At 38.8% G+C, this 14,500-nt stretch overlaps 1 protein-coding gene across 8 annotated transcripts in view; it reads right to left on the reverse strand.

Moving 5' to 3' along the window:
* scai (suppressor of cancer cell invasion) overlaps positions 1 to 14,500 on the reverse strand; it is a 32,753-nt gene that overhangs the window by 3,565 nt on the left and 14,688 nt on the right. For 7 of the 8 annotated variants that reach the window (XM_055199452.2, XM_055199450.2, XM_055199447.2 and 4 more), the window contains 14 exons: positions 13,053 to 13,148; positions 12,833 to 12,919; positions 12,645 to 12,743; positions 10,923 to 11,019; positions 10,597 to 10,695; positions 10,244 to 10,396; positions 9,887 to 10,027; positions 9,621 to 9,722; positions 5,163 to 5,241; positions 4,177 to 4,276; positions 3,955 to 4,036; positions 3,458 to 3,530; positions 1,053 to 1,226; positions 800 to 900 (listed from right to left, as the gene is read on the reverse strand). In XM_055199452.2, coding sequence (XP_055055427.1) covers positions 800 to 900; positions 1,053 to 1,226; positions 3,458 to 3,530; positions 3,955 to 4,036; positions 4,177 to 4,276; positions 5,163 to 5,241; positions 9,621 to 9,722; positions 9,887 to 10,027; positions 10,244 to 10,396; positions 10,597 to 10,695; positions 10,923 to 11,019; positions 12,645 to 12,743; positions 12,833 to 12,919; positions 13,053 to 13,148 — 1,483 coding nt within the window. The remainder of the gene's footprint in view (positions 1 to 799; positions 901 to 1,052; positions 1,227 to 3,457; positions 3,531 to 3,954; positions 4,037 to 4,176; positions 4,277 to 5,162; positions 5,242 to 9,620; positions 9,723 to 9,886; positions 10,028 to 10,243; positions 10,397 to 10,596; positions 10,696 to 10,922; positions 11,020 to 12,644; positions 12,744 to 12,832; positions 12,920 to 13,052; positions 13,149 to 14,500) is intronic. The other variant, XM_055199455.2, reaches the window with a different exon arrangement.

Genomic DNA, 14,500 nt, shown 5'->3' on the forward strand with positions numbered 1-14,500 from the left:
GACAAATTAATGAATACCTATCTTTTTTCAAAGCGTGCACTTAATCTTTGTACAGCGCCTCGTGAATGTGTTAGCATTTAGACTAGCCCCATTCATTCCTTAGGATCCAAACAGGGATAAATTTAGAAGCCACCAAACACTTCCATGTTTTCTCTATTTAAAGACTGATACATGAGTAGTTATACGAGTAAGTATGGTGACACAAAATAAAACGTGCCGATTTTTTATGCAATTTTTTTTCCTGACCTCAGCTCGCAGTAACATCATCTCTCCTGACTACTCCCCCTCTCGCTCAAACTTCTGTCAATATTACCACGCCCAAGGTCAAAGTGCTGCAAACTAAGTGCTCTTCCGCCATACAATATAGTTCTCATGTTTTAACAACTTAAAAAAATCGCCATGTTTTATTTTGTGCCACCATACTTATGGTGTTTGGTGGCTTTTAAATTCATCCCTGTTTGGATCCTAAGGAATGAATGGGCTAGGCTAAATGCTAACACATTTACAACCTGCCGTAAAAAGATTTAGTGCCACACTGAAAAAAGATTGGTATGTATTAATTTAAGTTAAGGTAAGAACATAGTAAAATATATCCCTTTAATGACTCAAACAAACCACACCTGCGTTCTATTTCTGTGACCGAATAACTGAGCATCACTGCATTAAACATGTTTCCAAATTATGAGTCTGGTTTATAAGATTACTTAATATTATTATTATTATTATTATTATGTTATTATTATTAACAAAAATGTGTTTATTATAAAATAAATATAAATGTGTATCTTTGTGGTCTTACCCGGAAGAGCTTGTGTAGTCTAAGCGTGGTGCAGCAGAACACAAAGCGGATCATTAGCAGACGCAGAAACTCGTCTCCATAAAACTGCAGATAGGCTTGATCTGAAAGGCAGCCAACAGGAATCAAGCTATTGGGTCCACTGGTCTGACCATTTACAGCATTTTATGTATAAAAACCCATAAAAGCATTAAAAATGCACGAACAAACAACCCCAGAGTGTTTTTCTAGAGGTGATGGTGCACGCTGGCATTACCTATGACTCGTGAACCGGTGATCATTTGGCCGATGTCATGGAAAACCTTCCGCAGGAGTTCCTGGGCCTTTTCCCACAATCCATAGCGCATGCTGGTCAGTCCACAGACAGACAGGAAGCCCATGAGGGGGTTGTAGAGGAAGAGAGTAAACAAACTCCCACGCTGAGATTGGTCTGCAGGCAAGTAACAGTAATAAAAATAGTTAAAATGAAACAATAAATAATAAAACCAAAAAAAAAGTTAAATGCTGGGGAAAATTATTTTCAACATTGATTTAACAATTAAGCAATGGTACTGTTTACGTGTAACCTATGGACTTAAAGCAACACTATGTCGTTTTTTTTCCCTTTAAATAATGTGTCTAAAATTATTTCAGTGATAGAACAACTTTTAACTGGACAAATTGTACTGTTGCTGCAACCTGAGCAGCCTCCTAGCTGCTACAAGCACACTCTGAAAGTGGCTGTGGAGGGTAGAGCACACCGCCCCGCCCCTCCCCCTGCCTGCAGAAGAGTGTCTGATACCAGTCACTGTTGTGCTTTTCAACCACATGGGGGAGCAGTAAGTCATTTTTACCTGGAAACTACATAGTGTTGCTTTAAGTGGCTAAAATGTTTTACTGTGATTTTCTTTTTTTCTTTCTTTATTCTTTACGCCATTCCAGCATCTATGGCTATATTCATGACGAGAACTTGTTAATTCATACACAAGCTGTATATATATATATATATATATTATATATTATATATATATATATATATATATATATATATATATATATATATATATATATATATATATATATATATATATATATATATATACATATACACACACACACACACACACACACACACACACACACACACACACACACACACACACACACACACACACACACACACACATACATACTTGAATGTTTGTGTATTTATATAGATATACACACAGTACATACGCACATATTTTGCAAACAAAAGTGTATTTTGTTTTTATGCGATTAATCGTTTGACAGCTCTAATTTAAATATTTAATATATAAATATTTTGTCTACTATTAATAAAGAAAATAAAGAACAGACATTGCATGCTCTTACGATATACTGTTCAATATGAATAAATTTTTTGCAACAAATTGCATCCCAAAGGGGGAAATAGTAGCCTGGGTGCCAGCCCATCTTAGCCCCGCCCACAAGATTTTGTAAACGGGAAGATGGGTCTGGGGTTTCTCCGTTGAGGAGCTACTATTTTAGGACAAATGCTGGTCGAACCAATCAAATTGTCAGGGCGGGCTTTATACGATGAAGAACAGATAATCAACAGTAACGTAATGAACCACGTCACCAAAGAGCGCGTGTGTTGAATGGCTGCCGCTGTAGAGTTCAGATGTGTGGATTCTGACATTGAGTCTGTTCTAAAATATATCGACAGAGCATTGATTTTAAAAGAGGAACAGAGAAACGCGAGCAGGGCATTTGTTGATGTCCTATTCGGCAAAAGTTGGTCGCAACTGAAAAGGCTAACGTTATCACGGCGATGCAACTCAGCGTGCACGACGAGATGGATATAATTAGCGGCCGTTGCCAGCTTCTTTTCGGAAGCCCGGAATCGTGGTTGCTGAATAAGTGGAGGGACATGCTAGGCTCCAATATTTTCAAGCAAACGTAATGGGTATCGTCGTGGATGAAGTTCACCTAACGTACAAATGGTAAGAGATAGTCTTACTCACTTAGTAAATACTTCATGTTGTGATATAAACAAAATGTTGTAAACATAATAGGTGTTGATGTACATTCGCTAACTCAGTATAATCACAATGTTAGTGTCATAGCGAAATAACTAGCAGTTCGGTCAGGCTGCAAAGACGTAATTTCAACATACGTTACACACTCGGTTGCTCTGATTGGTCGTAGGTCTATCCAATTGAGTGCAGAGGCATTTTTCGGTTGAGACACGCCTCATAATTATAGCTCAATGGAGCGGTATCAGACTCAAATTCTGACTAAAATTGAGTATGGCAACGTCAGGCTAGGGAAATAGTTGAATTAAATTTAAATATTTAAATTAGGGCCATGAAAAGATTAATCGCATACAAAACAAAAGTTTATGTTTGCATCATATATGTTTGTGTATTGTTTTTTATGTATATATAAATATACACATACATGTATAAATGAAGTCATTTTTTATAAAATATAAATTTTTGATTTTGTTTTTATTTTTTATTTATTGTTTTTATATAACATTTATAACATGTAAATATTTCTTTAATGTTTCTTGAATATATATATTTTGCAAACAAAATTTATTTTGTTTTTATGCGATTAATCGTTTGACAGCCCTAATTTAAATATTTAATATATAAATATTTTGTCTACTTTTGATAAAGGAAATAAAGAACAGACCTTGCATGCTCTTCGGATATACTGTAGGGGAAAGCAAGCACACCAGTGGCTGGCCAAACAGATTGGAAAAATTCTGTTAAAAAACAGTGAGATGTCAAAAAAGTATAGATGGGAGTCAAAAAATAAACATTAAATTTGCAGGCAACCACACAATTGTTGAATGGTGAACATTTTACAAATGTACACAAGAGGGCGCTCCAATACTGAACTGAGCATCGAACCAAACACAAAACCATCTGAGGGTCAAAAACTTTTAACAAAGAGTGATCAAATCAGTCTACGAGAAGAGACAAAACATAGCAGTCTCTCATTTTTCAAGACCCCCATTACTGCTGACTATTCTTATGGAGCCTGATCTTATTTACAGAGCAACCACATGGCTGCTCTTGAATAATGGATGGGCTCACGATGTCACAGAATGGTGCAATGATAAAAGAAATGCAAGTATATGACAAAGAGAGAGAGAGAGCGGGAGAGACAGTTAATGTCACACTCACCTTATAAGCTGTGCTGTTAGATGAGTCTACAATGATAAACAGAGGTTTCCTGGTAAAGGGGAATAGGTCTCCTGGGTGGAGGCTGAAAAACACACATTGGAGCATGCATGCACATGCATGCGTTAAAAACACCTTAATGCTAAAACATGGGCTAAGCGCATGTTAGTCTCCATGTAGGATATCGTAGAGCCGATGACATTGATAGATGAAGCGTAAGCTTACCAGTGCATCTCTTTTTGTGCCTGGTTCCTCTTCTGCACCATTTCACCGTTCACCACATCTCGGTTAGTATTGGTCAGGACGCCTCCAAAGTCATAAGGTCCTGCGATTAAATACATGTGAAATAACAATGTCAAGACAGCTCTCACTGCATATTGATTATTCTTCACAGTGAAGCATTATGGGAAATGGCGAACATAATCCTTCAGATGTTGTATAAATGCACTGGAGACATAAATGGAGGGTGTAAATGAGAAATATTTAATTTTGCTCCTGGAGATATGCCTACTTAGAGTTTAAATCTTTTCACCTTCCTGTCATTTTCAAGTGATTTTGAGCTTAATTATCTGAGTCGGTTGTATTTGTCAGGTGTGTTAGATTTACACCACTCTCGTGCTAAAAAGTATAGGGTTTGCATGTTCTGCTTACACTCTTAAAACAGTGTGGCATATTTTAATCAATTATGTCTGGTGCTGTACACTTGCCCCCATTGCAATACATCACTGTATGTGTGGTTTTGTGTAAACAAATTGACAGATGAATCAAATTTCCAAGGTGTTGAAAAGGTGTATGCCTATTTAACCCAGAATATTTCTTTAACAGGACCTGAAATGCGGAGCTGTGATGTAATCATTGTGTGGGAGAGACAGTATGATAAACATACAGGGTGAGAGTCTACTGTAAAACAAGAGGAATGGAAACAGAGGTATAAAGGGAGCTTTGGTAGAAGAGCCTGGGAGGGCAGTTTTATAGAGAGTAAATTACATAAACGAAATGAAACCTGTGACAGGAGCATTTGTTACTCACTGCACAGTTATCATGAAACATGTTAACTTGCTTAATCTGTGCCCTGCATAGAGTAGAAGAGCTATGTGGCATTTTACCACATGCACGTGTACAGTGTTTGCGAGACTGATTGTGGGTAATAATATTAAACTGCATTCTACCAGTGATGTCACACAAAGCAAAAGACCAGAGCACCGGCGTACCTTCACACTCCGAGCGTCCATTAGGGAAAACTCCAGTGGCAGATAAATACAGCAGCAGAACGCTATTGGCTGGCAGCTCCTATTAAAAAAGTGTTAAAGAGACAGTCAGATCCAGTATCGAAAATGATCTGTATTGCAGTTTGTCATGCAGCTGTCCATCAATGTAAGCGGTGTGCAAAGTTCACAATAAATTAAAGTATTGGCTTCTAAAGTAGGGAGTCGAAGAATCAGTGGTTAAAATTACTTTTTCAAGGCGGGATTTGCTTCACATTTGGCCATGAAAGATGGTTCAGTACCCATTTATTTGGACCAACATGCGTCTCCTGACCACAACCGCTAAGTATGATTATTACGTTATGTGTTTATTTTACTGCAATGTCTTATCAGTAAGTCACGCTAGCAATCGGCTAACGCACGTTGCGGATACATTACTGTTTGCTGTTTAGCTGTGGCCCGGTTAGCTTACATACTTGCTTACATAAGTGTAAAAATGTAAGTGTCTGTCGTCGTTTTTATTACTTGGGTTAATGATGAGTGATGTGTATTGATGTCGGTTTTCAAACTCTAACGGTACATTCACACAGTGCGTAAGCGTTAACGCTTCCCATTTACTATTAATGGGTGACGTCAAGCGTTGCCGAACTGAATTGTGGATCCGTCTGCGCCGCGTCACTGCCGTTGCTCGCGGCAGAAGTTGAACATTTCTCAACTTTTCAAGCAGCAACGTGTGCCTCAGCCAATCAGATCGCCTTATGCAAATAACCTAGGCAGAGTCAGCCAATTACGTTTATGGAAGACCGGAGCATGTGTTGCGGTGACTGTGATTGGCTGTTGGCCACGCTTCAGACAAGCCTTCCGTCAAGCGTTAACGATGTCGCCCCGTGTGAATGTACCGTAATGTCTTGTCGGTAAGTCACGTTAGCACTAGGTCAATGCATGTTGCACTATTGTTGGACTGTGCGGAGACTGTGTCAGTTGACCAATCAGAGCAGAGTAGGATACCGAAAGGTCGGGTTTAGGCAGACTTAATCTTTGAACGTCTTGTTTGGGGATGTCTGAGAAGTAGGGGTGCAACAATATATCAACCAATGATGCTTGCTATGCCTCCCAATAAAATACGGTGAAATGCCGCTACATCCAAAAGCCAGAGGGAACTCTTGTGCAAAAACTCAATATGCGCTGCAGACAAAGAACCACACACATGCAGCTATGACACACAGCTCTAGGAAATGGCTTAAGGATATATATATATATATATATATATATATATATATATATATATATATATATATATATATATATATATATATATATATATATATATATATATATATATATATATATATATATATTGCTGTTCTTCAAACCTTTTCAGGGATTTTCATGATCATAAAAAATGTGTATAATGATTATGTTTGACGAGTGTTGCATGTTATAAACGACTTAAACTAACAGTGAATTCAGATCGATAAGGACTTACTGATCAAAAGCCATAGTACATAAAATAGCTGTGAATAATATCGTCTATGCGATTCAGAATAGTTATCGCCCATGTATTATTAGTGTATATCGGCATTTATCGGTGCACTCCTACTGAGAAATGGGGTAAAATTATATTTATATTTTGGGAAAATGACAAGTGTTTTTTGAACTTGCAATCATGTTAAACCTGTTGTTGGGGACTCCTTATCAATATTAGGAAGCAAAATTAACTCTTTCCCCACCATTGATGAGATATCTCATCAATCAAAAGAAAATGCTTCCCCGCCAATGACGAGTATTTCCGTCTTTCCGCAATACCGCTATTATCCACTAGGTGACGCCCTTCCGCAACTTTTTAAACCCGGACGTCTTGCCCTATGGCAAGCAGCTGCATGTCTGTGTCTGTTTTAAAGATCGCTCTAAATGGGATCTCTATGAAAAGTCCGTCACAAAAATGGAATTATCTCTGCTTTTTGATCAAAATTTGGTGTTTTTGCAGAAACCTACCCATATTCAAAAGCTGATTACAAAAGAACTACTGAAGGTAGGATGAAACGTTTTTTTTTTTTTTGAAAGCAGAGGGTCTGTTCTTTCATTTGGTATATTGTATGTTTATATATTTGAAGAAGAACATTTTCTGGAAGGCATTAAACTTTTGTGAAAATCATGACAAACGCTGGCGCTGGCTGGCAACTTTTTAAAAAAACGCTGGCGGTGTTAGAGTTAAAACCCTCGAGAAGGAAGACAGAAAAATCCATCTACTGAATCAGCGAACAATATTGGATCATTCACAATAGTAAAGAAGAAAAGCAGTGTCAGAGAGAGCTTAATTATTGCATTCAGCGACAGGCTCAGTGGTACACAGCCAGACCGTCTCAATAACAGCCTTGACACTAATAATCCATTCCAAGCGACGTTAGAAAAACAACATTTAAGGCCGTTTTTTTATCTTTGCGCATAGGGACACTCACACAGAATACCTTTGTGATTCAGGTTTGCGTACATAAGCAGGTTCAAGAGGGTAGTTCGAAAGATTTTGTTTTGTATTGTTCAAACCTGTAGGTTATTGTTACAGTATTTACCTGTGATTGATATTTCATACTTGTTGAGCTTCTTTGGCATTCAAATTTTACCATATAAAGTTTTAAAGGGCACCTATTTAATTGCTAAAAAACAATGTTATTTTGTGCGTTTGGTATAATACAATGTGCTCGCATGGTTTATGGTTAAAAAACCACATGATTTTCCACATACTGTACATTTTTGTAGCTCCAGATTTCACTCTCTTCCTGAAACGCACAGATTTTGTACAAAACGCATCGGTTTGAAAAGCTCTGTGTCCCTGATTGGCGAGGTAATCTTTACATGGTGATTGGCCTGAATACCTCTGACGTCAGCCGGAAATGAGACGCTCCTTACCATGTTTAAAAGATTTGGTTGCCAACAGGAGTTAACTTACAGGCTGTAAGTCTAAAGCGGTAGGAATTATGATAATGTCGATCTTGTCTACATCACCAATTCCAGGAAGTAAACTGTTGCCTATAATCCGTGTGTTTGTCCAAGAAAAGAGATTTACATTGGAGACGATAACTCGCGTTACCATTTACTTTGGTGTATGTACCTTTTGCATATCGTTAACATGTACTAATACACACTTACACACCAAAGGAAATGTAAAAATGTGAATCGTACCATAGGTGCCCTTTTAAAATCCTAAAATGTTATTTTAGCGGCATCGAGTGCTGAGAATTGCAACCAACCGCTCAGTCCATAGCTCACCCCTCCCTTTCGAAACACATAGTGAAGCTACGGTAGCCGCCACAGGACAAAAAAGCGCTATTGTCTGAGACAACATAGTGGCAAAACACGCTCCATAGAACAGTTTGTCTATTTAGGGCAACTGTAGAAACATGGTAGTGACTTCCATGTAAAGTAATAAAAACATAACAGTTCATTTTGTACACCACTAATAATATAGTTATGTGTATTATATTGCATTTCTGTCAAGAGATCAATCTAAAAAGTTGCACAATGCACCTTTAAGTTTATTACAGAGCGGCAAAAAATCGACAATTTCCACCAGTACTTTCATAACTTGAAAGACATGTTTAGGGATGTCAATAGATGTGTGGAAGGTACTTGCTGAGCTTGTTTTTCACCCACAGATTTGATTGTTTTAAGCTAAAACCTGAATCATTGCAATACTCATTTTAATTCTATTATATTATAATCATGCATAAGTTCCTAGTATGGTTTTGCCAGGTTACTTTGAGCATTTACATGGCCGTATGGAGGTACAGATTACAAAAGATTACAGACACTGCTATAGCTAGTGACATGGAAATAGTAAAAAAAAAGTCTCTAACAATTATTTGCCTATACAAAAACAAAAAAAGAAGCAAGATGGAAAGGAGGCTAAAAATAATGGTGTCAGATAGCTAAAATTGAAATGCTATGTAGCAAGCGTAACGCTCTGAGTCATGTGTGTGGGATTTCCTCACGCTCATGAGGTGCTACACTGCAACAGAGCAACAGGCAGAGAAGATAGTAACACGTTAACACCCCTGTTGTAAGCCATGCACACACACACTTACACATTGCCAGAAATGAGATGTCACTCAGCCCCTAACAAACCACAATACTTCTTTTGTAATCTATTTGTGCCTCTTGAATTATACAGAGGATCTACATATTAATGACCTGAATCTTTCTGTCCTGTGTTGATGTATTTTATTTTAGAAATAAGCTTAAGTTGCATCACAGGCATAGACCTACTTTATATTCAGTTGTAGTAGGTGATATATACGGGGATGGACACGCATTCTAAAAAGCATCTGAGTCATAAATGCTTGTATCTTATTTTGATTGTATGGGTTCTGTAAGCTTTTGAATCTACAAGGTCTCTGGTATAGTGTTAAAAAGGATGGAAATAGCCATTTGACATGTGCTAAAAATAGGCAATGACATCAGCCAAACCTTGAAAGAGGCAGACAGGAAAGTGTAAAGCTGGCTGAAGGTTGGTTTGTAGAGGAGATATTTATGAGGATTCTCTCGCTTGGCCGGCTTTTCATTGGGCTCCTATAATGAGAGAGATAAATGAGTGAGAGAGGGATAGAGAGACACAGGGAGATAAATGAGTGAGAGAGTGATAGAGAGACGCAAAGAGCAGCGAGAGAGACTGATAAAGGCATAATACTGGAACAATGAATAAAGAAGGGTGAAAATACTCAGAAACACTCAACATAGAGAGTGACAGGGAGAGTGTAAGAGTCTTCTCTTACAAGTGTCCCTGGCTTGGAGCTTTGCGTGGCCAAGTTCACCGGTTCCCTTTCAAGAGCTTGAAGCATACGAAACATATCGATGGTCAGCTCACTAAACTTCACCTGAGTAAAGACAGCAAAGCATAGAAAATATAAAAATATCAAACTAATAACTGTTATTGTGCACTGAACAATGCATGATGTGTGCCCCACATATGTTTCAAGTGTCTACCTTTTAAGTGCCTTCATTTACATAATAAAGCGCTGGTTGAAATCGGTGTTATGTAACTTGTTTAGCTTGCTAGGTGCTTCACAACAGAGATGTAACTGTACGCCCACCTGATTGTTACAGTTGCCAATGATGAGCGCATCTGCCAAGGTGAGCTGGCCAACCACCATGCCCTGTTCAAGCGAGGGCACGCCCCCTTCCTGTAGACGATTGGATATGACCACCACACCGTTGTCATCATTAAGGATCATAAGTGGATCTGCCTATGTAAGTAGAAAAACAAAAACAAGGCCTGTAAACTAAAATATCAATAGCATTGGAATTCATAAAGAATGCACTAAATCTCATTTTCATAAGCTACATTTTGTTTCATTTCAAAAATGTGTCCCAATAAGAAAGCAAAATGGCTTTCTCATGTCGTGTCCATTTTACAATAATGATGGTAACCAAAATGTGCACTCACCTCCACAAAAGCAGCAACTTCCTGCAGCACCAGGTTCCACTCCAGCTGGTCTTCTGTATTGAAGCGCTGGGTGTAGTCCTCAATTTCATCAGAAAGCTCCTGCAGAAAGAGACAAATCGTATAAAGAGACTTATAGGGACTAGATCTTATATTAAACAATAATAAATACATGAACTTCCAAAAAATATGTAAGAGTTATAGCTGACAGTGTATACATTTATCTGAAATGGTGCCAAACGTCAAAACTGTTAAGGCATGGATATGCTTTGCTGAGAACCTGACTGAATATCTAGTCAAATCTGTCTGGTCTGCTGTCCATGACTTACCTTGACCAACACTTTAACCAGGTCCATCTTGTTGAGCAACAGACAAACGACGATAAACCGGGCATAATACCTCAGCTTTTTAACCACCAGCTCTGGCCTGCCCATGAAAGAAGAGCAAAGTTCATTTAGGATTTGTACCATTTGCCCATTTCATTTGAAGAACTTCAAACAACATACACACACATATATGTATATATATAGTGAGGAAAATAAGTATTTGAACATCCTTCTATTTTGCAAATTCTCCCACTTAAAAATCATGGAGGGTTCTGAAATTGCCATCGTAGGTGCATGTCCACAGTGAGAGACATAATCTAAAAAAAATCCAGAAATCGCAATGTATGATTTTTTTACTATTTATTTGTATGATACAGCTGCAAATAAGTATTTGAACAGCTGTCTATCAGCTAGAATTCTGACCCTCAAAGACCTGTTAGTCTGCCTTTAAAATGTCCACCTCCACTCCATTTATTATCCTAAATTAGATGGACCTGTTTGAGGGTCCTTTGCTGCATAAAGACACCTGTCCACCCCATACAATCAGTAAGAATCCAACTACTAACATGGCCAAGACCAAAGAGCTGTCCAAAGACACTAGAGACAAAATTTTACACCTCCACAAGGCTGGAAAGGGCTACAGGGAAATTGCCAAGCAGCTTGTTGAAAAAAGGTCCACTATTGGAGCAATCATTAAAAAATGGAAGAAGCTAAACATGACTGTCAATCTCCCTCGGACTGGGGCTCCATGCAAGATCTCACCTTGTGGGGTCTCAATGATCCTAAGAAAGGTGAAAAATCAGCTCAGAACTACACGGGAGGAGATGGTCAATGACCTGAAAAGAGCTGGGACCATTGTTTCCAAGGTTACTGTTGGTAATACACTTAAGACGTCATGGTTTGAAATCATGCATGGCACAGAAGGTTCCCCTGCTTAAACCAGCACATGTCCAGGCCCGTCTTAAGTTTGCCAATGACTATTTGGATGATCCAGAGGAGTCATGGGAGAAAGTCATGTGGTCAGATGAGACCAAAATAGATTGGTCATAATTCCACTAAACGTGTTTGGAGGAAGAAAAATTATGAGTGCCATCCCAAGAACACCATCCCCACTGTGAAGCATGGGGGTGGTAGCATCATGCTTTGGGGGTGTTTTTCTGCACATAGGACAGGGCGACTGCACTGTATTAAGGAGAAGATGACCGGGGCCATGTATTGCAAGATTTTGGGGAACAACCTCCTTCCCTCAGTTCGAGGCTGGGTCTTCCAACATGACAATGACCCAAAACACACAGCCAGGATAACCAAGGAGTGGCTCTGTAAGAAGCATATCAAGGTTCTGGCGTGGCCTAAACAGTCTCCAGACCTAAACCCAATAGAGAATCTTTGGAGGGAGCTCAAACTCCGTGTTTCTCAGTGACAGACCAGAAACCTGACTGATCTAGAGAAGATCTGTGTGGAGGAGTTGGCCAAAATCCCTCCTGTATGTGTGCAAACCTGGTGAAAAACTACAGGAAACATTTGACCTCTTTAATTGCAAATAGTAAATTCCAAATATTAACATTGGTGTTCAAATACTTATTTGCAGCTGTATCATACAAATAGTTAATCATACATTGTGATTTCTGGATTTGTTTTTTTTAGATTATGTCTCTCAAAGTGAACATGCACTTGCAATGACAATTTCAGACCCCTCCATGATATCTAAATGGGAAAACCTTTTACCTGTCTTCTTTGTTGACTTGGTGATAATACGATCGTTGGCGAATGGCCGAATAGAAAGAAAAGGCTTCATTTAAGTAGCTTGTTTCCGAAGTGCGGAGGCTAAAAGAGAAGAAATAAAAAATGTGAATGAAATTCTTCATGTGTGTCTGAGTCAGGCTATAAAATAGATATGTCTAAAGAATTCTTACTAGTAATGGTAGTACAGCTGGCCAATTTTTGAGGCAACCTCGCCTATCTGCCACCTTTTGAGACCATACCGGTTGTCCAGGACTTGTCTATTCTCCGGTAACATAAGCATAGTTAAAAAATGTCTGTCAATAATGTCACTGCACAGGAACTATCAAAAGAAAGATTTTTGGCAAAAACAGACATTCGGTTTCCCTAACAGATCTTTTATGCATGGCTGACCTGTGCTGCTGCTGAAACTTCCATAGCTTGGTATACACATCAAATGTTCGGCCGAAATAAGACTGCCACTGCTTGTGTCCATACTGAGGCAAATCCCTGCAGGATCAAGCAAAAAAAAAAGAGAAACATTCAAATTCAGCCTAGTCATACATTTTCTTTATTGATTGGTCCTCAAGGAAGGATTAGGAGCAAACCTCCAGAGCAAATTAGAATCAAAATCAATTAGGAGCATAAACCAGTTCTTCACACTCTAAAAAACATCTACATTCAGATCATCTATTCCCATATGCTGCAGATGTTACATCATATAGTGTACACCCTTACAACATTGTACCCACATTGTGGGTATTCACTCACGCCACCTTGACATACATCTGGTCACGTTTGTCATGCGCTGCATTAGCATCATCACGACAATGGGGAGATGACATGCAAATAAGGATCAATCAGAAAGAGATGGAGTCAGAAATTGTGAGTGGGTGAGAGTTTGGGCCGGGCTGTGGTGAGTCATAGTGCCCCTGACTTGAAGGAATTTGAGAAGCTGTGACAATCAGCTGGAGAAGTAGCGTTTTTGTGTTCTCTCCCTCCCTCCCTTTCCTCTCTATTCCTTTTCCACCTGTGCTCCCCCCAAAAAAAACTCTAGTCTAGGCCCTATTGTCATCATCAGAGGGTTGCTATGACAACAGAAGCAGGGATTGGGGAAAAAAGAGGAGTTGTGAATGCAGCAGGTAAATGCAAAGGTCCTCGTTTACAAGCTAAAGTGCTCACGCACAATTACAGTTAAGGCCATGTGCCCTTTATAAACTATTTAAAGGTCATTTATTTAAAAAAATTGAGGGGTAAGGGGAGGTTTTTTATCCTTAAAAAGACATAACCTTGACATATAAAGGTACAACCAAAAACACACACAGCGATGTGTACAGAGCAATTACAACTCATTTCATTCATGCACTTTAGTTAAACCCAGTGCACATACACACACGCTACTGCACATTATATCTGCAACTCCACAGCTTCCATTCATAACAAGCATTCATCATTCATCACACACACTGTACGATTACAGAGATGTTGTGTGAGATTTATGGTTCACCCTGGTGCCCTTCTGGGATACTAGAGACAAGGTCAGGAAGTAGATAGGTGCCATCATTAGGTAAGGCTTTAATTTAATTTCACTCTATGCACCATTAATTTCTCATCCTCGCTGACAGTATTAATACTCACAAGACTGATTCACTGGCAGTGCACAGCCAGGGACAGACCTGTAAACCAGGAAAGGCTGGAATGGACGAGGAAAGGATGATGTGCGTTTTTTTTTGAAGAAGAAGAATAAGAACAGGTCAAATGTGGTGGAGCTGACCAATATTGCGGCTGTTGAGCTGAGAGCACTTGAACACTAACATTTTGATTATTATCTTATATTGATAGTTACTCCAGAAAGGGCTACA

The sequence above is a fragment of the Misgurnus anguillicaudatus genome, chromosome 22, assembly GCF_027580225.2.
Source record: "Misgurnus anguillicaudatus chromosome 22, ASM2758022v2, whole genome shotgun sequence".
Classification (NCBI taxonomy): domain Eukaryota; kingdom Metazoa; phylum Chordata; class Actinopteri; order Cypriniformes; family Cobitidae; genus Misgurnus; species Misgurnus anguillicaudatus.